Genomic DNA, 14,245 nt, shown 5'->3' on the forward strand with positions numbered 1-14,245 from the left:
CCCGGTGAAGCATGAGCTCACCAAGTATATAGGTGTTGGTGCCTCCTTTGTATATACTGTTGTGCAGGATCAGGTTCCCGCTCAACAGTATGTGCCTTCCGAGTTACAGTTGAATTACTTCTTCATAAAGGTCCAGACTAGAGCCAACATGAGTTCTTCCTCTCCAAATTTAGTGTTGTTGATCCACCATCAGTTTGAGGGAGCTGCTAGAGATGTATAGTCTCCCTTTTATGTATATCCCCATTCTATAATGGGTTTCCTGCATTTTACATATATGTACATGTATTAGTCTTTTACCCTCTGTAATGATAGTTGCTCATTCCCAACAGCGTAGACCCTCTCTGGGCCGGGCATTGGGATCATCTTAATGTCGCTATCTTGTTGAAGGCGTTGCCTTTGGAGCACATGATCAACATCATTCTCATGGTTCTCGCTGCAGGTTCTCATGGTTCTCCTGATAATTGCACCTGCAAAGTGGGGTTTGGTGTGGATTTACCGGCGACATTCCAAGCTCTTGAACTATGTGAGACGAAGACTCAAAGTATTGATCTACAATTTTCTTTTTAAGCTAGCTTCTAGTAGTCATGCTCCCATTGTATCTGGTTTTTCTTTTTTTGCACTTTGTGTCATTCTTGTAAGATGATATCCCTAGCATCTTTATGTATTCTTAGCCGGTTGAGGGTTTTCTTAATTTAAAGTCCGGCTCTCTGAGCTTTATAACTAAAAAGGAACAAATAGTAGTGAACATGTAAAAAATGTTACTTCCTCCGATCCATATTAGTTGATTTAATTTTATCTAGATTTATATGTATTTAGTTAAGTTTTTTGACTACATGGAGTCAATCAACATGGAGTACTATTATTTCACAACTGAATAGTAAGAATGATAATTTCTCAAACAAGTAGGACACTGTTAAAATTTCTGAAAACCATTTAGTTCACACCAATTCGGATTCTTTTTTACAAGAGCATGGGCCAACGTTTTACACAAAGAATTAGTTTTCTACGCAAAATGAACCAATTCAACGAAGCTATGAACCTATTGCCTATGAAATTGTTTTTTCACATGTTAACTCTTCAGCCCCACTACTGTCAGTATATACAGTCCTCTCGGGCGATCGAAAACAACCATGCCATCGGCAAGTACTAAGCACACAGGTTTGCTTCCAGATTCCTTAGCACCAGCACGATCTGTTCAAATCAAGCACGAGAGAAGACAAGTTAGATAAGGCCGAACACACAGGACCAGCAAGGTGATGGTAGAATATGGTAACGCGGGAGCTCAGCAGCTGAAGTGCTTACCGTGTCTAGGACGAGGGGGTCCACGCCGTCCAGCTGCAGCCTCTGAAGTTGCTCCTCCACCAGGGCAGCCGTGTCGGAGGCGAAGACGTCGCCGACGAACCGGTAGACCTGGGCGAAGCGCAGGTCGTCGGGAGACAACGGGAGCTCGATGGTTTCTTCGTCCAGGGAAGCGCTCCCGTGATCCGGCCATGCCCCGGCTTGCGCGTCCTGTTGAAGGTCCGGGACGCAAGATTCAGGCGAGGTGTACGCCCAGTCCATGTTTGGCACCAGCATGTCGATGTCGTGTTGAAGGTCCGGGACACGAGGCTCAGGCGACGCGCATGGCCAGTCCATGCTCGGCAGGAGAGTGTCGGCGTCGGGGTGGACCTGCGGTGGCTGGTGGCGGAGGAGGTCGGCGCGGCGAGGGTGGAGCGGCGGCGGGAGACACTCCTCGAGGCCGAGCTTCTGGGCCTTGAGGAAGTGCTTCTGGGCGTGGCTGCGGATCTGCACGCTCGTCTTCGTCGACACGAACGCCTCGATCATCTTCCAGTCGCGACCGAACCTGCAACCGGAACAGGAAAATGTGTTTGTCAGTTCGAGCTTCGAGCAAGTGCGAGCAGAGCAGGTGAGACAGGGGAGACGGCGACTCACAGGTAGAGGGCGTGGAGGAAACGCTCGTGCTCCTCGTCGGTCCACCTCTCCCGCGGCCGCGTGATCGTGTAAGGCTTCCGGAGCTTGTTCTTCTTCTCCGCTGCCGGGAACGGCGCCGCCCGCATCCTCTGGCCTCTCATCGTCGCTGCCATCGTCTTTCCCTCTCTTGTTCTTTGTATCTCTGCCAGGAGCAGAGCTGAGAAATTTTGTTGCAGCCGCAGGAGCAGGAACAACAGAGAAAGTGAGGCGCTAGACTGCAGTGAAGTAATGAAGAAGGGAGGAGTAGCAGCAGAGCGCGCGTATATGTAGTCATCGGTCGACAACTGGAGACGCGATAATAGAAGCCGTGTGAGGCGTGCAGCACGTGCATGATGTCTTTGCAAACCGGGCGAAAGCAAGACTAAACGTGACCAACGTGAGAATTAGGCTCAGACGTGCCCCAGTAAGGCACACGGTTTTGGGAGCACCATCTTACTTCACTTCGGCAACGCTGGTTAGGCAGATCGAGGTTGTAGAGTTTGGCCGACCTTGAGCACCGTGGCACTATAGCGGCCATGCCTTGCAAGTTGCAAGCCCAGTTAGTGAACCGAGCATCACAAAAATAGCCGCAACACAGCGGGTACCAAGACAGGTCGACAATGTTACTATGCTTTCTGCTGACAGAGGAGCTGCCGCATAATAAATTTGGAAGGCACAATAACAGACGATGAGGCAAGGGGACACACAAAAAAATGTTTCAGCTATCCTTCCTTTGCTACATAGTTTGAATATGCTTGAATTCTCAAATGTGGCAATCAATTCAAATACGTTAGCGGTGCCAACTCTTACAAGGACAAAAACTGCAACTGTGAAGAAGGGATTGTGTGAAAACGGATGTTTTGATCTAAAGATCCAACATTGGTTGATCACAGCTTGTAAACCGGTGTGATTCCGAGCAGTTGGAAGCATTGGCGCATGACGACCGCAGTTGCTTCGCACAGCAGCAGCCGGCTTGGCTCCTCCGGAGACCCTACCACCTGTGAAGTTTAACAAAGACAGTGGTTCAACCTCAAGCACTGAGGGTGGCAGGCTTAGCACCTAGTAGGTGGGTGGAAGGTGCTGCCATTTTATCACTCCACATGAATTTAACGATGGAAACAGAGGGAACTGTACCTGACAATTGGTGTAGAACCTAGTGAACATTTCAGATAAGTTGTATAGGTATTCACACAGAACATTGGGAAGGAGATTTGTGCAAGCGTCTTCAACAACCTGACACAAATAGCAGCACAAAAATAATCATTACAAAGGGAGGACGAGTCCCTCCCAACCGAGCCATATTACTCCTCATTGATGCATTATTTAAGTATATAGTGTCATGAAGGAATTGCATTAAAAATAGGGCATGGCTAGATCTCAGGCAACTTAGACTTAACTAAATTTCAGTCACCATAATGCTTTACTGGTGACTTAACAAAAGAAATTCTAAGACTTGTCTGTTTAACTTGAATACAAACAGCATCATATCAAGTGCATACGCCTTATTTGAACCCAAAAATTTACTCAAAATCCCAGTGCACAACCAAAATGTTTGCTAATCACTATGGTCACTAACTGCTCACAATACGCCACATTACAGCTTTGAGCTGATGCTGGGTTAGTCGATCGAATGAATAAATTTATTTAGTTTATAGTGTCGATCATACCTCTGCAAAACGGATAAGATACAGTCCCAAGACACGCTCATCTGGATGGTCAAGAGAAATACTCCCATTCTGCGAACAAGAAAAGTCACAATTTAATCCATGCCTGATGCTAAAAATGTCTCAGGGTGAAACTTGATAAAATGGACAGCATTGACACATAAATTTAAAAAGTACTCCCTCCGGTTGGATTAAATTGACGTGAGATAGGCAAAGGAAAACAGCTACATACGTACAAATGCTGCGTCGATTAAACATGACCAGAGGGAGTATATTACCGTCTTTAGCTCTTCCACATCCATGTTAGATTTCCGTATAATGGAGCAAATACGAGCATGAGCATACTGAAGATAGACAGCAGTATTTCCCTGTTCACAAAGCAAATTAGGATGTAAATATAACGAGAGTAAGCAAAAAAAGATGACTAGCTCAGAAAATAAAATTCCCATTCATGCAAAACAATGATCATAAAGTTATGCCAGTAACAGAAAGCAAAAAGCAAATCAGTACAAGATTAAACACAGAGCATATAGTGTATACAAATATGGTGCTCGTATTAGGAAAGTTGAGAACAGATAAACGGTGAAGACTGCCAAGGCTGCCAAATAACTGAGTAAGGAAATAGTGGAATTTGGAAGTACCTTATCACTTAGCATCTGATCAAAGCTAAATGTGTAATTAGTCAGTCTATTGTTCTTCAGATCTGCATACCTATATTGAAGGTAGAAAAACGTGAGGATACTGATCAAATTAGGATCTAAAAATCTTAGTTATTTAATTTCAGCACGACTAATTTGTCTTCAAAAAAGAAAATTCGGTACATACTTGACAGCACCATATCCTACTGCCTTTGAAGTTTTCTCAAGTTCCTCCTCAGTCCAGTCAACAATTTTACCTGAGAAAAAACATATCATATTTAACATTAAAGGTTATTTAAAGAAGCAAACAAAATTCCATGATGGTATCGCTTACCATTGTCCTTGAGACGCTGGACAAGTTCTGATTTACTTCGAGATTTAGCCTCATCAAGTAGGTCTCCCAACCGAACAACCTCAGTACTACGAGTTCTGAAGCGCTTGCCATCTGCCCCAAGAACAAGGCCAAACCCAACATGACTTGTTTTGGGGAACTTCTTCTCCTTTGGATCGGGGAGCCAACCAGCCATCCTGGCAGCCTGCAACAGAAGACAAAATCAAACCCCACCAATGCAAAACAGATTTTTTTTTAGGATAAGCAATAAAGATCTAAAAATGGTACTCTTATTATTAAGAACGAACTAATATCAATATCATGATAACATATTTCTGGTAAAGATAAATGATACTTTGTACTTGCCTTGAAAAACATATCAAAGTGCTGCTGCTGACCGACATCTGTTACATATATTATCCATTCTGCTTTCTCAACATTAAGACGGTACCTTCATAAAGGCAAAGACAAAAAGAAAGTTCTAAGTTCACAAACTCAATCACTGCAAGAAACCAGACTGCATCAAATATGAAATATATTGTCTCAGATTACAGAAAACAGCTAAATAAGAACCCAGAAGATGGGATATAGGGAAAAAAAAGTAAATTATTATTCAGTAACTAACCAGAGAGCAGCTAAATCTGTTGAGGCATAGTTGAAGCCACCATCTCTTTTAACCACAATCAAAGGGATTTTATGACCTTCAATGAAAATTACGCGAGCACCCTCACTCTCCTTGATGAAACCTTGGTTATTTAATAACTCCAAAACTTGTGGAATATAAGGATTATAAAAGCTCTCCCCCTGAAAGGTGAGTAATTAGGAGAGAAATTAGCTTTGATTCTCACCGTAAACATAAACCAATAACCTTCTTGGATTGCTTGCAGGAAGAGACAGGTAGCATATGTATATAAGCATTCAATGGCAAGAGACTGAACACAGGGAGATACAGATGCTTTGATCAGAATGATTTCAGATGAATACCAACAGATTAAAAAAAAGTAGCACAAAAATGACTTCCACAAAGAAAAAGATATTTCTGAAGTCTTGTGAATACCTCCACAAATATTAGCTGGTAATATGAAAAGCTAAATAAATCAGGAGTTCGATACATTTCTATGGCAAATTAATGCATACCAATTAATAAGTGAAGCTAATTGTAATAATTGGTAGCAGTTGTATAATTTTTTATCTTTTTTTTACGATATAACTTTTTTATCTTTGAGACTTCATATGACAATGTGAAAATAAGACAGGGTGAATTAACTAAAATGTTAGACAGAATATTCTTCATTGCGGTTCAAATGAGAAAGAAAAACATAAGCCTTTGAGCGGGCGCTAGTCAACAAACATTGCACAGATTTCAGTTTTACAAAGTACACAGTTCATTTTGTTCAGGGCAAGAGGGCAAACATTCTAGAAAAAGATGTGTGCACGCTTATCTGAAGTCCAATTAACACAATTCTTTTCAGATTGCAGCTATATTGTGTTGATACTTTTGCTTGGTAACTTCTTAAAATAATAAATCGAACATCAGTGGAAAGTGATACTACCTTTTCTTCAAGTTGTACATCTAAGAGCTTGTACACCTGGTCAAATTCGTTCCTGCTGATTTCACATATCTTTTTCCAAGCAGAACGATATTTCTCCTCCCCTCCCTACATAGTATATAGTGCTTAGAAGAGAACGAGAGAAGACTGCTATGTTTTCAGACTCCACATATAAGAAAGGTCAACTTACCTGTAACCGAACGACAGCTTGTTGAGCCCTATCTTTAAATTCTGCATCATTGTCGAATTTTTCTTTGGATGCTTTATAGAAAAGCTGTAGCAAATAACCAAAATGAAACATGATCATTTGTTTACCAAATCAGAAATTCTAATACAAAGCAAATTAAGCACTTCTTTCCACCTTCGCAAGATAGATCAATCGGGAGCATGCATACACATACACCTAGATGCAACACATATCTACATAATATGTGCTTCAGATTAATTACAATTATTTCATCCCTAATTGTATGCTAGTGACAACCAATTCAGATTTGCTACTGTCATGGGCTCCAATTATTCAAATTTCAGAATGTACTTTGAAGGACTTAGAGGAAGGACAGCAGGTAAGTGGGTGGCTGAGAACAAGCAACCAAGAGGAAAATCCAATATGCAGTGATATGAAATCAAACATCACGGCCATTACTGCTCAAGCTAGGCGATTAAAAAAGGCAATCCAATTAAACATAGCATTCAAAACAATAGCATCACATGCCTGGTTAAAATAATCTGTATGCCACTGGAATTGGTTAAGGCATAAACCACTACAGTGATAATACCGATTCATGGATTAAACAATAAAGGATACCAAATAAGTGATACACCTATCCGGGATTAAAAGTGTATATGAATGTTACTAAGAAAAACACAAACAATTAAATATTATGATTTATTTTTTACTGGGACAAAGTACCATGTAACTCATAATTCAATTTTCTTTCAACCATGTAGCTTCTTACATGGATATCTAGTACCAAACTCCATGCATGCTTATAAGCCAAGTTAAATATTTCGATAATACCTATAGGCATGTGTTTATAAGTTTATTATGCCACAATTACTACAATAGTACCATCAATGCATGGAACAACACCTTACCTGGAGGTCACCAATGGCCTGGCTGCCAAGTTCCTCCCATTCCGGAAACTTTTCAAACAGAAATTCAATCAGCATTCCAAACTGCATGAACCAAGGCGAACGTGATTCAGTATGCAAAGCAAAAATTCCGTTTTAACTTATAAGGCCTCCATATTGGCCAACATTTTAGCAGTTACTTGTGTCCCCAGAACAAGCAGCAAAAAAATATTTCTGCTAGTGCAATATACCAAGGCACCACTTTCTCCAGCACAGCACAAGTGAACTTTCAGTTTTTGCTCTATAAAATAGTAGATATGAAAGACTAGATACTAATAGTACATCATTGATGTGTCTCAAAAATGAAGGTACATGAAGCTGGTGGTAATGGATGCAGGCCAGGAAAGGGGTAGCCCCACCAAGGAAAAAAGAAGGATTAGTTGGTGCACGTAACCACATTGTCCATAAACCAAAATGGGTAGACAGCTTAAAGGATCATACGTTTGCACCAGCAATTTTCAGCATTAAGAAGAATCAACAAGTCTGTTACCTGTGTACCCCAGTCTCCCACATGATTGCGTCTGAGAACGTAGACATTTGAGAACTCAAACATGCGAGCTAGGGTATCTCCAATGATTGTTGACCTGAGATGCCCAACATGCATTTCCTTTGCAATATTAGGGGATGAAAAATCAAGCACTATCCTCTTAACCGGCAGAACTGGTGCCCAAGTTTTGATACCATTTACAAGCATATTTTGTATCCTCTGCAACATTGTAGTTCGTTGGCGGTTAGCGTGAAAGAACCGTAGCACCAATAGATGCAAAAATTGCATGTAAAACATCTAAACCAGACCTTCGCAACCCAGTTGTTGGATAATACAATATTCACGAAACCAGGACCAGCAACAGAGGTCGATTCAATAACGTCACCCGCAGGCAGGTTCTTGGCAATGGCCTGTGAAAATTTCAGTATGTATGAGAAAAGAAAAATGAACAAACAAGGAAATAATGGTAGTGGTGCCTACTGAAGAATGCTTCTACTCCATGAGATCTTCTTGAAGTAAACCATCAGCACTACAAAAGGATAGGATCATTCTAACCTGTCCAATTGCGTTGGGGTTTTTGAAACTTGTCCCGGATCCTTTAACTTTTGACCACAATCCCATTGCGTTGTTGCTGCATATATCGTTTACATGTGGTCATTCAATGAGCACAGTGAATGGATGCTAAGATGCAAGGAGCCAACAACATACCACTGGTAGTCGCCGAACTTTGTTGTGCAGACTTCAACCACTGGTTCTACCTCCACTTCAGGCACCGTCGCTTTTAGTGACAAAGCCGCAAAGTTGGAGATCTGCTGCTTGACGCTCCCAGCTCCCTGCACGGCCCAGCATTATGTTTGAGTCCTCACACTATCATCACTATCATCTCCCGAACCAGCAACGGAGTACTCACCAGTGGTGCAGGTTCCTGCGCCTGGGCAGAGGCGGAAGTGGAGGTCTCGTCTCCCATGGTGGTGGAGGCGTAGCAGGACCTCCTCAGTAGCCTTGCGGAGGCAGATGCTCTACAGTGACCTAGCTAGATAGGCAGCACAAAGATTAGCCAACAGGCCTAAATTCAGCAACAAAGGGGCTCTATGAAGTATGAATCCACTGGCTAGAACCTAAACATGGCATGTTCAGAAGTCAAATTGAGCAGAGGAGAGAATAAACTGCGGCCCTTTTCACCCCCAATCCCAAAATTTGTGCATTAATTCACACGCTCATAGTGCTCACCTCAAACTGCTGCGGAAGGATCACCGCTGACAGATAAATTTTGGTTTAGAGCGGTAAACCCGAACCACGGGAAACTAAATTCAAGCATAGCATCGTAGACTCTGAATCCCGCAAAAAAGAAGTCCACTAGATAATCCACCATTCCCTCTAAATCTCCAGAGCGCGTAGGCACAAACTCTACTCTAAACCCCCTGATTTATTCTGCCAAATCGGACCTCGCGACTCCAGGCGACGCGGGGACGGCGCACGCTGCCGGAGCGGAGGTGCGGAAGTTTACCGGACGGGATTGGGGAAGGAAGAATGGAGGACCCACCGAATCGCGGGCGGGCGGAGAGGAGGAGGAGTCGCGCGGGGTAGGGCGCCGCCACTGCTGTTGCTGCTGCTGCTGCCGCGAGTGCCCGCATCTCGGCCTGGTTCGAGAATAAATACGCGGCGTGCAAGGGGAGAGCTGGCGAGGGTTTTCGCTGGTGTACCTTATCGGGCCCGCCAAGTCATCCCTTGCGGGGCTAGGTCTAGGTGTGGATATGATTTAAACTTGGGTCGACTGACTGCTGGCCTGGGCGGAGCCAGAGGAAGAGATCGAGAGAGAAGGAAGATGGGGAGGGGCGGAGGAGGGTGGCCGGAGATAGAGGGGGCTGGGAGGAGGTGGCAGGAGGACTTACCTGCGACGTCGCCGTAGAGTTCCTGCGCCGCCGCCGCTCCCGTCGAGTGGTCCCGTAATCCCGTGCTCACTCTGTTCCTCGGGGTGCGAAAAGGGTAGTCTCTGGTCTAGCGATTTGCTTGACAATCCAATGGCAAATTGGACCTGACAAATTCCAAATTCCATGCTCCAATTTCAACATCCCAAGCACTCGTTTTCTTCTTTTTTTTTAAAAAAAAAAGCTCATCTTTAAATTAATGAAGGCATCAATCAGTCAGGGTACACAAGGCCACCCACATTGTCGGTGTAATGGGACCTAGGGTACCATGTCACACCTACTACTTGGTCCTCGCGGCGGCCCAAGAATTCCCTCTCCGAGAGACAGGAGGTCTCCGCGAGGGGAGGCACCTCGCGAGGGGTCCACGACTTGGCTGTTTCCAAACTACCCGAAGGACTCGTGGAGCTTTCCTCCGCGAGAGGAATCACAAGAAGATGACGTACAGTCGCGTAGGGATGAAGCTAAGGAGTGGTAACACCGCCTTAAAGATAAGAGAAGGTTCAAGTTTTCCTGCATAAAAGTGGAGTGGTCGTTGTCCCCTTTACCAAAATGTTCGGGGTGGACGATGCAAGTACAACATGGATGTCGACATCCTCCTCAACCACTCTCCTTGGACCAAGACTGTTGGTGTGGCCATGGATCAAATACATAGGCTTAGTTTGGGCTCTCTGTGGTTACCCCTCTACCAAGTTTCCTTGGAGAGGAGGGCTAGCGCCATTATAAAAGGGAGGGCAGCTGCCCGGTAGAGAGGTCTTGGATCTGACCCTTCCGCTCTCTCCATTTTGATCCCCTAGGGATTCCCTTTAGATGCCATCGTCTTCTACATCGCATCTAGATCTGGGGAAGAACTCCCCCGCCACCTTGTAACATCATACTCCTCTCGGAGCAAGATCAATACCACACCAAGGCAGGATGTAGGGGTTTTACCTCACCACGAGGCCCCTGAACCTGGGTAACTCTACATCTCTCTCTGTCTTGCTGCTTGCGTTCTGCTCCGGTGTCGCTGATACGTCTCAAACGTATCTATAATTTCTTATGTTCCATGCTACTTTTATGATGATACTCACATGTTTTATACACACTTTATATCATTATTATGTGTTTTCCGGAACTAACCTATTGACGAGATGCCGAAGGGCCGATTCTTCGTTTTCTGCTGTTTTTGGTTTCAGAAATCCTAGTAAGGAAATATTCTCGGAATCGGACGAAATCAACGTCCAGCATCTTAGAATTCCACGAAGCTTCCAGAACACCCGAGAGCCACCAGAGGGGAGCCCTGGGGGACCCACACGTGTGGGCGGCGCGGCCAGGGGGTAGGGCGCGCCCCCCTAGTGTGTGGTCCCACCATGACTCCACCGACCTTGCCCTTCCGCCTACTTAAAGCCTCCGTCGCGAAAACCCTATACGGAAAAGTCACGGTACGAGAAACCATCCAGAGCCGATGCCATCGCGAAGCCAAGATCTGGGGGACAGGAGTCTCTGTTCCGGCACGCCGCCGGGACGGGGAAGTGCCCCCGGAAGGCTCCTCCATCGACACCACCGCCATCTTCATCACCGCTGCTGTCTCCCATGAGGAGGAGTAGTTCTCCATCGAGGCTAAGGGCTGTACCGGTAGCTATGTGGTTAATCTCTCTCCTATGTACTTCAATACAATGATCTCATGAGCTGCCTTACATGATTGAGATTCATATGAGTTTTGTATCACTATTAGTCTATGTGCTACTCTTGTGATGTTATTAAAGTATTCTATTCCTCCTTCACGGTGTAATGGTGACAGTGTGTGCATCATGTAGTACTTGGCGTAGGCTATGATCATAATCTCTTGTAGGTTATGGAGTTAATTATTACTATGATAGTATTGATGTGATTTATTCCCCTTCGTAGTGTGATGGTGACAGGTGTGCATGCTATGTTAGTACTCGGTTTAAATTGCAAAGATCTATTATGCTCTAAAGGTTACTTAAACATGAATGTCGAATGTTGTGGAGCTTGTTAACTCCGGCATTGAGGTGCTCTCGTAGCCCTACACAACGAATGGTGTTCATTATCAAACAAGAGTATATGTAGCACAAAGGAAGAGAACTTATTTATTTATGTGATCAATGTTGAGAGTGTCCACTAGTGAAAGTATGATCCCTAGGCCTTGTTTCCAAATACCGCAATCATCGCTTGTTTACTCGTTTTACCGCATCTTTATTTCCGCAATATTACTACCATCAACTGCACGCCAACAAGCACTTTTCTGGCGCCGTTACTACTGCTCATATTCATTCATACCACTTGTATTTCACTATCTCTTCGCCGAACTAGTGCACCTATACATCTGACAAGTGTATTAGGTGTGTTGGGGACACAAGAGACTTCTTGTATCGTGATTGCAGGATTGCTTGAGAGGGATATCTTTGTCCTCTTCCTCCCTGAGTTCGATAAACCTTGGGTGATCCACTTAAGGAAAACTTGCTGCTGTTCTACAAACTTCTGCTCTTGGAGGCCCAACACTGTCTACAAGAATAGAAGCACCCGTAGACATCACTCGCCATGGCTATGTTGAGCTTGGAGCGTTGCTTCTAGCCCCCTGTGGTCTGATAACCTCAAGGGTTTCGCCGAGGTACCTGTGTTTCATCCGAAACCAGAACCCCAACACACCCACAACACAACACCACACACGACAACAACCGGACGATACAAGGGAGCACCTTGAACAACTTACAACTCAATACTACAGGCAAGCATGAAGCAACTTGCAAGGTGAATACTAGCATGCTCCGACACCAAGACAACAAGCAAAGAAGGCACGACGAGGCACCGCCATGGTGCAGAATGGAGATTATGCGCGAGGAAGACACTGTCGTGGTTTTAACCACGACATGTGCTAGAGGGGTAGCACTTCGTTGGTGCGAGGCAGAGAGGACGAAGCCATTTGCGGGACGAGATTGCACACGTGGACGATTTTACCCAGGTTCGGCCCCTCCGAAGATTAAAAGGCATACATCATGCTAGATTTTATTGCTTTGGACATATTACAATGGGGTTTCTCGGCAAGTTGGCTAGGGTGACTGTGAGCTGTGGCGTACAGTGGAGATGAGATCGGATCCCTTCTAGGGTTTGTCTGGAGGTTTATATGAGCACCCCGGCTAGGGTTTACAAGGATAAGCATTGGGGTTGCTGCAAGCTAAAAGGCCTGATCGGCCCTAACCTACTCTCGAAGAAATCAACTTTGGGCTTTGATGTCTACGGGTGCTTCTATTCTTGTAGACAGTATTGGGCCTCCAAGAGCAGAGGTTTGTAGAACAGCAGCAAGTTTCCCTTAAGTGGATCACCCAAGGTTTATCGAACTCAGGGAGGAAGAGGTCAAAGATATCCCTCTCATACAACCCTGCAATCACGATACAAGAAGTCTCTTGTGTCCCCAACACACCTAATAGGTGCACTAGTTCGGCGAAGAGATAGTGAAATACAAGTGGTATGAATGAATATGAGCAGTAGTAACGGCGCGCGAAAAGTGCTTGTCGGCGTGCGGTTGATGGTATTAATATTACGGGAAGTAAGATGCAGTAAAATAGTAAACAAGCAGCGATAGCGATATTTAGGAACAAGGCCTAGGGATCATACTTTCACTAGTGGACACTCTCAACATTGATCACATAACAGAATAAATAGATAGATGCTAGACTCTACACCCTCTTGTTGGATGATGAACACCACTAACCGTGTAGGATTACACGAACCCTCAATGCTCGGAGTTAACAAGCTCCACAATATTCAATGTTCATATTTAAATAACCTTAGAGTGCATAACGGATCAACATAACCAAACCAAGTACTAACATAGCATGCACACTCGTCACCTTCACACTACGAAAGGAGGAATAGATCACATCAATACTATCATAGCAATAGTTAACTTCATAATCTACAAGAGATCACAATCATAGCCCACGCCAAGTACTACACGATGCACACACTCGTCACCATTACACCGTGCGGGAGGAATAAACTACTTTAATAACATCACTAGAGTAGCACACAGATAAATTGTGATACAAAACACATTGCAATCATAAAGAGATATAAATAAGCACTTCACTATGCCATTCATAACGGTGAATAAGTATTCCGTGAAATATAGCCTAAGAGACCCACACGGTGCACACACTCGTCACCTTTACACACGTGGGACAAGGAGTCTCCGGAGATCACATAAGTAAAACCCACTTGACTAGCATAATGACATCTAGATTACAAGCATCATCATATGAATCTCAATCATGTAAGGCAGCTCATGAGATTATTGTATTGAAGTACATAGGAGAGAGATTAACCACATAGCTACCGGTACGGCCCCGAGCCTCGATGGAGAACTACTCCCTCCTCATGGGAGACAGCGAGCGTTGATGAAGATGGCGGTGGTGTCGATGGAGAAGCCTTCCGGGGCACTTCCCCGTCCCGGCGGCGTGCCGGAACAGAGACTCCTGTCCCCCAGATCTTGGCTTCGCGATGGCGGCGGCTCTGGAAGGTTTTCTCTGGTTTCGTCAAACGTGATAGGGTTTTCGCGACGGAGGC

At 44.5% G+C, this 14,245-nt stretch overlaps 2 protein-coding genes across 2 annotated transcripts; both read right to left on the reverse strand.

Moving 5' to 3' along the window:
- Positions 1 to 919: 919 nt before the first annotated feature.
- On the reverse strand, positions 920 to 2,180 carry LOC124649259 (protein REVEILLE 5-like). Its single transcript, XM_047188911.1, has 2 exons — positions 1,933 to 2,180; positions 920 to 1,843 (listed from the first exon to the last, which is right to left on the reverse strand). The coding sequence occupies exons 1-2, from the start codon at positions 2,082 to 2,084 to the stop codon at positions 1,222 to 1,224; spliced, it is 774 nt and encodes a 257-aa protein (XP_047044867.1). The 5' UTR covers positions 2,085 to 2,180; the 3' UTR covers positions 920 to 1,221.
- A 382-nt stretch (positions 2,181 to 2,562) lies between these two features.
- On the reverse strand, positions 2,563 to 9,415 carry LOC124708188 (arginine--tRNA ligase, cytoplasmic-like). Its single transcript, XM_047239875.1, has 18 exons — positions 9,298 to 9,415; positions 8,665 to 8,783; positions 8,463 to 8,587; positions 8,310 to 8,385; positions 8,063 to 8,164; positions 7,758 to 7,973; positions 7,232 to 7,312; positions 6,324 to 6,407; positions 6,137 to 6,241; positions 5,209 to 5,387; positions 4,950 to 5,034; positions 4,587 to 4,788; positions 4,440 to 4,509; positions 4,256 to 4,325; positions 3,893 to 3,982; positions 3,618 to 3,686; positions 3,085 to 3,183; positions 2,563 to 2,948 (listed from the first exon to the last, which is right to left on the reverse strand). Exons 1-18 carry the CDS (start codon positions 9,386 to 9,388, stop codon positions 2,838 to 2,840), a joined length of 1,974 nt encoding a protein of 657 aa, XP_047095831.1. The 5' UTR covers positions 9,389 to 9,415; the 3' UTR covers positions 2,563 to 2,837.
- Between the last annotated feature and the right edge of the window lie 4,830 nt (positions 9,416 to 14,245).

This window comes from Lolium rigidum, chromosome 4 (assembly GCF_022539505.1).
Source record: "Lolium rigidum isolate FL_2022 chromosome 4, APGP_CSIRO_Lrig_0.1, whole genome shotgun sequence".
In the NCBI taxonomy this organism is placed as follows: domain Eukaryota; kingdom Viridiplantae; phylum Streptophyta; class Magnoliopsida; order Poales; family Poaceae; genus Lolium; species Lolium rigidum.